Source organism: Eptesicus fuscus, chromosome 14, assembly GCF_027574615.1.
Source record: "Eptesicus fuscus isolate TK198812 chromosome 14, DD_ASM_mEF_20220401, whole genome shotgun sequence".
Taxonomy (NCBI): domain Eukaryota; kingdom Metazoa; phylum Chordata; class Mammalia; order Chiroptera; family Vespertilionidae; genus Eptesicus; species Eptesicus fuscus.
In genome coordinates, this window is record NC_072486.1 from 71,310,094 (window position 1) to 71,320,801 (window position 10,708).

The 10,708-nt window shown below is 41.5% G+C and overlaps 1 protein-coding gene across 3 annotated transcripts; it reads right to left on the bottom strand.

The window, feature by feature from the left end:
- Positions 1–522: 522 nt before the first annotated feature.
- On the bottom strand, positions 523–9,743 carry LSM8 (LSM8 homolog, U6 small nuclear RNA associated). Of its 3 annotated transcripts, none has more exons than XM_054726136.1 (4): positions 9,559–9,743; positions 8,475–8,522; positions 5,380–5,507; positions 523–794 (listed from the first exon to the last, which is right to left on the bottom strand). In XM_054726136.1, the coding sequence occupies exons 1-4, from the start codon at positions 9,628–9,630 to the stop codon at positions 704–706; spliced, it is 339 nt and encodes a 112-aa protein (XP_054582111.1). In that variant the 5' UTR covers positions 9,631–9,743; the 3' UTR covers positions 523–703. The 3 variants fall into 3 exon arrangements, with proteins under 3 accessions (XP_054582111.1, XP_008150648.1, XP_054582112.1); XM_008152426.3 differs by having other exon boundaries at positions 8,475–8,515; positions 9,600–9,742; XM_054726137.1 differs by having other exon boundaries at positions 8,475–8,564; positions 9,600–9,741.
- Between the last annotated feature and the right edge of the window lie 965 nt (positions 9,744–10,708).

Consider the following 10,708-nt stretch of genomic DNA (forward strand, 5'->3'; position numbering starts at 1 on the left):
TAGAAACCAAGTTTATGGAACCAGTGTCATAGAAAGTTGTTGACAACAATAGCAAGCACTACTTCAACACAAACTTAAGGTTTATTTACTCACATTTATAAACAACAAAAACTCCTTTAATACTAGTAATTCCACAATTCTTAAGAACCAAGATGGTTTTTAATATTATATGGCATTAATTTTTTTCAGATAATATACAACTTTTAAGCATTTTTCCTTTTCTCAACCAAACACATTTTACCCACACTTCTAAAGTTCGAGAGAACAGTCCCCAGGGCAGTGCAATAAATGGGAAGGGGTGTGTGTAAGATAATTGGAAAGCAAGACTTACCTTTCTGTGAAGTGTATCCTGCACTGTTATTGGTGGTATTTTATGCTTTAGTTACACAACACACACATTTCTCTTTTCAACAAGTTTTCCATAAAGATTAAAATATCAAAAAAATTTTTCTAAAAATTCTCAAAATAATCATTTGATTTTCACACTATTTAATGGAAAAATAAAACCAACTACCAAACCTATGATTTAGACAAGAAAAATCTTTATTCAACAAAATGTAAAAATATTATAATTTACATATATCACAATTAATCAATAGTCAAAATTGCACAATTACACGTTTATAAAAATTCCACACATCATCCTCAGAATAATCAGTTTCTGTACAAAGATTTACAGATGTCCAATGTATGTAATTTTTCCTCAGTGTGCTACTGAGTTCAGAGGTTCTGCTCGAATATTCCCCAAATCAAGCGCAGAATCTGTTTCTTCATCAATTTCTCCAATGACTGCACTGCAATTAGTTGAGAAAAAAAGTGAGTTAAAACAATCTCATTTCTGAATAAAACTGAGAAGACAAACTAAAAAGAACTACTTAATTTGAAAACCAAACTTTTCATGAAGTCACAAAACTCTAAAAGAAATCATTTGAAGGCAACATTATTGCAGGAACGAATATTAAAGGACATATTTCATATAGTGTGATCTATACATATAAAGAGGTAATATGCTAATTTGTCCATGACAGTGTCCCCGTAACGACCTGATGCGTGTGCAGCAGGGGGTGGGCGGCCGGAGCCAAGTTCCCAGGGATCTGAGGACAGTGCCTGACAGAAATCTGGACTGCAAAGAAGGAAGAGGAAGCGGCCATGGGGAGCTCTTCCAATCTCCCTGACAGACACCCTAACCCAAACCCCCTCACCCCTAGGGGGGATGGGGAGGCTGACTGGATTGGAAGAAGACCCAGCCTTGGGGGTAGCTGCAGCCTGCACCTCCGACTCCCGATCTCTTCCTCTGCCACCCCTGCCAGGGGTGCCCAAAATAATAGCACACTGGCGACCACCCCTCAGCACCCCCGAGGCACCTAGGGCCCGTGGCCCGCCGCTGCTGGTGCTGGGCATGCCTCTCCTCCCTACAACTCCAGACCCGGGTAGAGGCAGGCCTGAGTGGCCCTCCAGGGTCAGACCTCCCCCCACTCCCCCGCCTGACAGCAGGCCCATTGAACTTTGCTGGGGTTATGGCTAACCTGCCCTCCTAGCCTGCCTGGCTCTGCCCTGGCCCAGCCCCAGCCCCCACCCCACTCCAGGAGATTGGAGCTCTTCCCTGAGCAGGTACAGCTGCGAAACAGCCACATACAATCTAAAGGATGGCGCCAAGCAGAAAAATTTGACAGTTACTTCCCCTTCGGTCTCACCGCCCCCCTAGCATCCCCCTAACTCCCTGCCCCCTGCCAGCGCCTCCAGGGACGACCACCACTACAGGGCTGCTGGCCAGAGCCCGCCCCTCTGAGGCCTGCGGAACCCTCTGCAAAGCTTCCATAGCTACAGTCCCAGGAAACAATCATGCCCTCCTCCCCTAATCAGCACCTGCTACCTGTGAGGGTACCCATGAGCTTAAAAATAACAGTCCCTTTCCGTTCTGACATCACTTACTTGATGAAACATTTCTAGGTTTATTAGCTCAGAACCTCCTCATGATAACCCAGTGAAGCAGGCGGAGAAGAGATTCCAGTTCCCATGGTATATGCGTATGTATTCAGAAATAAAGCTCAGAGAGGAAAAGTGTCAAGCCCACTGGTTCCCAAAGTGCAGCACATGCCTCACATGGGGGACAATCTGATTTTAAGTGGGGCCAATTCAAGAATGAGTTAACAGTGAATTTTTTGCATTTCTTATGGTTCTAGGAAGCCTCATCTACAGCATAGCCTACATAATAAAAGGCTAATATGCAAATGACCAAATGGTGGACTGACCGGTCACTATGATGCATGCTTACCACCAGGGGGCAGACACTCAACGCAGGAGCTGCCCCCTGGTGGTCAGAGTGCTCCCACTGGGGGAGCGCTGCTCAGCCAGAAGCTGGGCTCACAGCTGGCGAGCACAGCTACAGTGGTGGGAGCCTCTCCTGCCTCTGTGGCAATGCTAAGGATGTCCTACTGACATGACTAACAGCTTAGGCCCACTAAGCTGTCAGTCGGACATCCCCCCAGGGCTCCCAGACTGTGAGCGGGCACAGGCCAGGCTGAGGGACCCATCCCCAAGTGCACGAATTTTGTTCACCGGGCCTCTAGTTCGATCATAAGTCTTTAAAGGAAGAAGACACAAATAGGATAGGTATGGTATAAAAACCCAAAACTTCCAATCCTATCATTTCAACTCTAGGAACTGTATTAAGGAAGTCTGAGAAGAGAGGAAAATCACAAAATCACTAAATAAGAAATTAAAGCATCTGTTATTTAAGTAACTGTTAGGTTTGATTGAATAAATACACCCCCCCCCCCTCCCCGGAACTGGCTTTTCAGGCCATTTCACAATGGACATTCCCTTTGCGGAGACCACATTTCACTTGCAGTGACCATATTCCATTATCTCCCCTCCGGGTCTGCATAAAGAAGTCTCCACCCAGAAAAAGCCCGCCAAAAGTCCTTTAAAAGCCGCTGACTCCCGTCACTGGAGGCTGGAGCTATACAGGCTCAGCCACCTGGTGTGCGAATGATTGAATAAATTTGTAATCCCTCACCATTCTGGCCTCGTGCATTCCTCCTTCGGCGACCTAACAGTAACATCAATGAACTAAATCCGTAAGTGGTGTATAATGTTTATTAGTAATTGTCATGATTTCTCAGTTTGCTTGATTTAAATTCAAGACCAAAAAGTAGTTTTTTATATACAAAAATAACAGCAGCAACAAGTACTTAGGTAACTAATAAAATTATTTTTTTATGTGATTGGCTATTTACAGCCAGTAAGTTTTCCCATGATTAAACACAAACCTATTACATTAATTTCATTAATGGTGTGCTAAGTAACAAAGCCATGGCTTTCTAGCTGGATATAGTTATTGTTCCATCCAGACCAAGAGACATGTGTGAAACATTATTCCACTAAAAATCAGTTGTTTACATTTGTTTGGTTTTAATGAGAGTACATTCTTTATAAATGAACTAGAGGCCTGGTGCATGAAAATTCATGCACTGGAAAGCGGGGGGAGGTCCCCTCAGCCCGGCCTGCCCCCTCTCACAGTACGGGAGCCCTCAGGGGTGGGAGGGGACCCAGAGATCAGGGAAAGGCGACACCCCCATTAACATCTGCTGCTGCTGCTGCCAGCAGTGCAAGCCTCGGCCGGCCCTGGTTACCTGAGCCTCAGGCTGCCCTGGGCAGCTGGGCAGCTGCCATCCAAGGTTTGCCTGTGCCTTGGGCTGGCCCTGGGGGGCTGGGGTCTGAGGAGACTGGGGGACTCCGGAGGCAGCCATGCAGGGTGGGTCCAGCCATGCCATGCACCTGCCACCCCAGCGGGGCTAAAAGGACTGGGTGCTGCCATCTTTGAGGGCATAGCGGTCAATTAGCATATTCCCTCCTTATTAGATAGGATACTTTCAATACAGAATTTGCCCAATTATGCTTTAAACTATATAAAGCCTTCAGTTCTCTAATAATGAAAAGTACTAAACTCTGGGGAAATGTATTGTTTTCTCAAAATAAAACAAATCAAAGATCTCAACTGTACCCTTAAAAATTTAGGATCATTTAAAATCCTTATGGAAGACAGTGGGTGCTGATAAATGTTTTAAAACCAGCTCTCCAAAGAAAAAAATGGGAGGCTGGTTTACAGTATGTACTGACATTCATAGTGTAAACACTCCCACTATGCCCGATATCAAGCTACCAACAAGACAGACATTAATCAACCAGCTTACAAAACTGAAAACACAACAATCTGCTTTCAAAAGTCAGTATAAGCTGGCTTCAGCATACCACTGGGTCTACAGCAAAGATCTACATTTTTTTTAAATTGCAGTTCAAAAATATTATTTTTTAATGTAGGAGATTCTTAAAATCAATTTTTATGCAGAGCCGCAATATAAAGTGTGTTCTGGTCAGGGGACCTGGGCCCCATCTCCTTAGCCTTCTTATTATTTACAGCTAACTTTATAACTTTGCACCTAATAGTCATCTCTCTATTTTATAAACCCCTGATTTAGATAAAAAGCCAATAACTTACCCATCCAAAAGATGATTTTCTTAAGATAAACAATTCAAATGAACAGTATTCTTACATCTTCTATATCCTACCTGTCCCCCCAAATAATCTGAGATGCTAATACATCTTTTGCTGTATTCTAGCCATGTTTTAAATCTATACAGTACTCACTAGGAAATTGATTCAACAATCTTTTAGCTGCTATAACACACTGTCTAATACAGTAGCCACTAGCCACAAGTATTAAATTATATTTAAATAAAATTTAAAATTCAGTTATTCAGCCACACTAGCCACTTTCCAAGTACTCAGCAGTCATACACAGCTAGTACTCACCTTAGTGGTATCTACCTTAATGCAGATATATAGCATTTCCACCACCCCCACCCCAAAAGGTCTACTAACAGCTTGGTTCTATATTGTTGCAGACTTTTCTTAAACTGCCACCACTACAATATATCTTCTTAAACTGCCCTATCAGTGTGTCACAAATTAACTGAGGCCACAGCATTGACAAAGCACATATTTAGCATGCCAATTATACTGAAATTAAAAAAAAAGATAATTACTTGTTTATAAATTCAGCTCTAGTTATATAGCAGGAATCATTTAAAATTGTTCATGCAAAATATTTCAAAGAAATTTTCAAACCTTAGCTTTGATATCCTAGGAGTATATTTATATTCCTCTGAAATTAGAGGTATTTTGGAAGAACATTCTAAGAAGCCTCCCTAATGAATTATTCAGTGTAAGTCGAAGCCCTTTCTGAACCCTATCCAGACCACTTAACTATTAGAAATATGGACAAATCTCAGTAGATAAAAACCTCCTCTCCACATAGCAGGGCAGTACACCTATAGTATATTTAACCTGCCTTAAAGAAGACACATTTCACTTACACATTGTCCCCTCTTACGATGTACAACCCTAGTACCACTTGTTCCACTCCCTGTGAAGAGCTGAACACTCTTTCGTGGCTTTCATCCAAAATCAAATTAATGGTCTGGTCAAAACCTTTCAGTGTTCCCTGTAAAAAGAAAAGTTCAAGTATTCAGGTTTACTTGAATATGTAAATTTAACCAGACAATAATTTTAGTTGCTGGGTCCTCCTATAGAAATATAAAAGTCCACTATAAAATGTAATTCCTCTTTATAATTACCAATATTCTGGCACAAAACTTACCTCTTGGTTTTTTAAAGGGTAAAAGAAACTACACCACACATTTCACTAGTGTGCAGAGTTGCTTAGACTTACAAAGGACACTAATGTACCAGTGTATTTCCAAGAAAGTAGCAAAAAAGCCCATCCAGAAGCTAACATTCTACAGACACGAACTAAAACAAGTGAAATTTAAGGGAAAATTATACAAGGCTGGGCAAAAGTAGGGTTACAGTTACAGGTATGGAAAATACAAGAATAAACTCTGTGTTTTGCAAACTCATGAGTGTAAACCTAATTTTGCCACCCTTGTGTGTATATATATGTATGGAACCATATATACCAGCTATTGCAATGTAGCAGTATCACTTCATGCAACATACTAATACTAGACTTGTGCTAAACACACTGCACACATTATCTCAACTAATCTTTTCCTTTGAAGTAGATATAATTATTCCCACTTCAGAGAAGAAAAACTGAGGCACAGGGAGGTTAAGTAATCTCTAAAGGTTTCTTAGGTAGAAAGTAGCAGAGCTAGGATCTGAACCATGAAAGGATAGCTTCAGAGACAGGTGAACTACTATACTACTATGAACAAGCAAATATAATTCACATTCTTAAGAGATTCAGATAAGTCCCATAAAGATGTATAAACCTCAACTGTTCTTAACAGTTAACACAATGAGTACTTTACTATTTGGCAGAAACTGTTCTAGCTGAATATATGCATTTACTTATTCAATCCTACTAATAACGCAATAAGGTAGATACAAACATGACTGCAATAATTAGAGCCAGACCTTGAAGGAAATATACAGATAAAGTTTTAATGGAAGACTTCTGATTTTGAATAAGGGAAGACATGGGCATAGCACAGCACAATAACTCGAGGCTATTCAATTTTTTGAAGAAACATTAACTTATATTTGTTTGATTGTTTAAATCTCTGAAGCTCCCTATTAAGTTGTTTCATGTTTTGAAAATCAAGATATATATAAAGTCAGAATGAAATAAAGAGAAAACAAAATATGGAATACTGTCTATAGTAAACTAATTAGCAAATAGTTATCACATAAATACATAGCATTTTGGCTTCATTTTATATATAATTGTTCTATCAAGTGTACCATGCATCAAAGAAATGCAGAACAAATGAACTTTAGTACTCAAAATGCTGTTTTTAAAAAGCTTCCCTTCTTTTATAAAATTAAATTTCCAATTCATTACATATCCTTTTAACAACAGAAAAATTTAAACTTGATGTTTTTGAAAAATAAAAAAAAACTACTTGTAAATATGTGTTAATAGCAGAAGGCTTCTTGAAGTGTTAAGATTAAAATATTTCAAACTGTCCTTGACAAAATATAAGCTGAGGTGCTTAAAAGAAAACATGATTGTTCTCTTAATTAAGAAGGAAATAAGACCATTTGGTTCTGCCACTTGATTACAGGTGACTCTGGGAAAGTGACTCACTTTTTCTGAGCTTGGTGCTTAACCTAGAATACAAGGGTAATTATAGTATAGTCTCACCCAGTTGTCCTGAAGATTAAATGATAATATCTATACTAATAAAAGGGTAATATGTTAATTAGACCAGTTCAACCAGACATCTTCTGGTCATCCTTCTGGACAAAGCCATGGTGGCGGGGGCTGAGGCTGAGGCGGTTAGGGGAGATCAAGCCAGCAGGGGAGAGCAGTTAGGGGCAATCAGGCAGGCAGGCAGGTGAGCAGTTAGGAGCCAGCGGTCCCAGATTGCGAGAGGGATATCTGACTGCAGCAGTCGGACATCCCCCGAGGGGTCCTGGATTGGAGAGGGTGCAGGCCAGGCTAAGAGACCACCCTCCCTTGTGCACGAATTTCGTGCACTGGGCCTCTAGTAATTTAATAAATGGCAAAATCTAACACTCTGGTAATCTTCTCTTAAGAACCTACTGAGAAAAATCACAAGAATTAAATAGAAAACAAGAAATAAAAACAGAACTGAAGAAGGGAAAAATGAGAGATTAAGTTATATAAATTAGATACGGTTAGAATATAGAGAGTTTAGTAGCCTTAAAACTTTTTTGAAAGCAAACAGCTGTATGAATTATAAGTGAAGAAATAATTAAGTAGCCAAGAATTATGAAATACATTCCTCAGATCAAGGAAGAGGTCAAGAAGAGAATCCCAATTTTTTCTGGAATTAAAGGAGATACTGTGATAAACAGACAAATGAGATTAAATAAATTTAGGGTCAATCATCATAATTTGTCCTACAGAAGATAGAGGTCATACAACCTCAGAAGAGTCAAAGAATATTAACATCATACACACCTTAAATGTTCCATAAATGTAGTATGTTAATCATAAAAAAGATTCTAAGAATATATAAACTTTCAAAAAAATATTATGATTTATGTAGTGAATATCAGAATACTGAGTGGAGAAGGAAATTAATACTGGGAAAGATTAATATGAAATACAGATATCTGCATACTATACTAGGTGCTCCCTGAGGGCAGAATCTAGCTTCTAGAAACCTTTAACTTATATTCAAATTTGTTAATAAAGAAAAAAATACTACATTCACAACATAAAAACTTAAAAGTTTCTAACTCCTCCACTTCCTCGTGATAACTACACAATTAGAAAAGGAAAAAATAGAAAAAGAAAATCCTTTTCTGTATGTGATCAAGGTAACCTTTCAGGTAAAGAGCTGAGTCACAAGAAAACTGTAATGCAGGTACAGTATAACACTCCCGTGCCCAGGCATTACAGATCAGAGCTTCTACAGAAAAACTTACAACCAATAAGCCTCCAAGAAAGCAGAGAATGAATATGCCAAATACTTACCACTATCATCCTCCCATCAGAAGTAATAACAGCAACAGTTCCTGGTAACTGAATCAAGGAAAGCATTTCTCAGGGAATGCGACCTGAAAACTTAGAACCTGGTAAGGAAGTGGTTTGAATCGCTGGGGAAAAGGTGACAGAATTAAGATACAACTGTTCAACACACACACTACATTCACAACATAAAAACGTGAAGTTTCTAACTTCTTCAATTCCTTGTGGCAATTAGAAAAGGTAAAGATAGAAAAAGAAAGTGACTGTCTGTCTGTGATCAAGTATAACCTGTCTGTCTCAAAGCAGCTGGGATGTTCGGTACTCTCTCTAAGTGGGTACCTCTGACTCTGAGCAAGGCATGTCCCCCTTTCTTAGACCTGTGTGCTCATCTCTAAAACTAAAATGGATTAGTGCTAAATTAATGCTGAATGATTTCAAGCGTGATAAGACACTGTCTTCCAGGACTTGGCTTCTGGAATTCAAAAGAAAAGCTGTAATCAGTGGCACAGGAATAAATGTGCTTTACAGCATTAAGTCTTTAGTATTTCACTCCTCCCCCCGCCCCCCCCACACACAATGTAGCGTTTCTGCCCTGAGACTTTAAAACTGTCACACGTGCACAGAGCACTGGAGACTGCCCGGAGGCTTTCTAAAGTTCTGTGTCCCCTGCGACGAGCCACCGCCCCAGCTTTATTTCCATTCTATCCACAAAGAAGTTGAGACTTCGGGTGGTAAAGGGGGCAGGACAATGAGCCAGGCCTACGAATAAAACAAGCGCAGCACATGGATTTACAACAATAACGTCATCGGTAGCACCACTGTTCCTTTTATTCCCCAACTTGGCGGCACAGGCCCTAAGGAGGTAGGAAGGATGAATAAATCGATGACTTCTACAGACAGGGAAACGTTCAGAATAATCCCATGCTTTAAAGGTTAAAATGAAAAGGCGCGTTTGGGCCCATTAGTGCCGCGGGCGCGGGATTGGTGGGTCCCGGATCCTTAACCCCCGGACCCGGGTCACGCAGTGGCCGGAAGTCCCAACCGCCCGCCGACCCGGCCCAGGCCCTCTCCGGTCGAGCGTGGGTCTCACCACGGCTCCGGCCCGCGCCGGCGGCGGCCGCCAGAGGATACGGTTGATGTAGTTCTCCAGAGCGGAAGTCATGTTGTTGGGCTGACACTCCGGGCAACGCAGAAGCGCGGGCGACAAAAGGAGCCGCAGCAGCCCAAGCAGCCCACTAGCCGTCCACAGCAAATACCGCGAGAGTTCCCACACCGTAGCCTCCGCGAATCAGAGACGGAGAAGCCAGCCAACCGTACCCAGGAGGCCAAGCGGCGCGAGTTCAGTGCGCGTGCGCAGAAATTTTTTTCGCCGATTTCTGGGTAGTGTTCTCTGAAGCCGCGCGCCGAAAAGGCTAGAGGGTGGCACCGCTCATCGGGGTCGGAGGGGGGAAATGGGGTCCGAGCGTGAAAGTGGGAGAGCGAGGAGATTCCTAGCGGAGTGGAAGGCGTGGGTAGAGGTACTAGGGGAAAGTGTTGAGGGAAGACAGGGAAAACGGAATACTGTAAGGTGTTTTCATCGCAAGCGAAGTAGAATGAGATGAGTGCTGTTCTATGAAATGTAGGTGCCGGGAGGTGGAATCCCGCCTTCCACCACAGGGGCCGACAATCTTTGGGAAGCTGAATGGCCTGGGACTAAGATAAACACACCGACAAAAAGCAGGTTCGCATATTCTGCAATTGCCTCTAAAAGTGCTCCAACTTGGCCGCGTTTTTTATTCACTTATTTAGGAAATGGAAGCCAAATTGGAAAAGGTGTGTGAGACTCCCTTAGGAGCTATGGCTTTTTTTTTTTTTTTTTTTTTTTTTACAAAATCTCTGATTTCAGTTAGGCTTGTGATTCCTTAACTGAAGACTTGTGGGTTTGAAATAACTCTTGCAGTGCCAGCAGTTTTCTTATGAAAAGTGAAGCATCTGTTTTCATTACAGCATTCCCATAAAATTACCAAATGGTTAATATTTCATATACTAAAACTTATTCTGATCTGTTTGAAACCACATATAATCAGGAACACTTATAGTACATATACTAAGACAGGCACTCTGTTAGAATAGATGCAGCAAGAGCAAGTTCCTAAAGGGGCCGTGCCATTAATGCTGCAGGTGGCACCCAGGCACATGGGCTTGCCAGCAGTTTTGGAGCCTGCAACCTTCACTCTCGTTTGGATTAGTGTCCACAGGGA

Bases quoted from the DNA above. Each gene is read 5' to 3' on its own strand.
- LSM8 (XM_054726136.1), bottom strand. From the start codon at position 9,630: ATGACTTCCGCTCTGGAGAACTACATCAACCGTATCCTCTGGCGGCCG. The intron at 8,523-9,558 runs GTGAGACCCACG...TCCTTGATTCAG, and splicing joins CGGCGCGGGCCGGAGCCGTG to TTACCAGGAACTGTTGCTGT. The intron at 5,508-8,474 runs GTAAGTATTTGG...TTCTTTTTACAG, and splicing joins CTGATGGGAGGATGATAGTG to GGAACACTGAAAGGTTTTGA.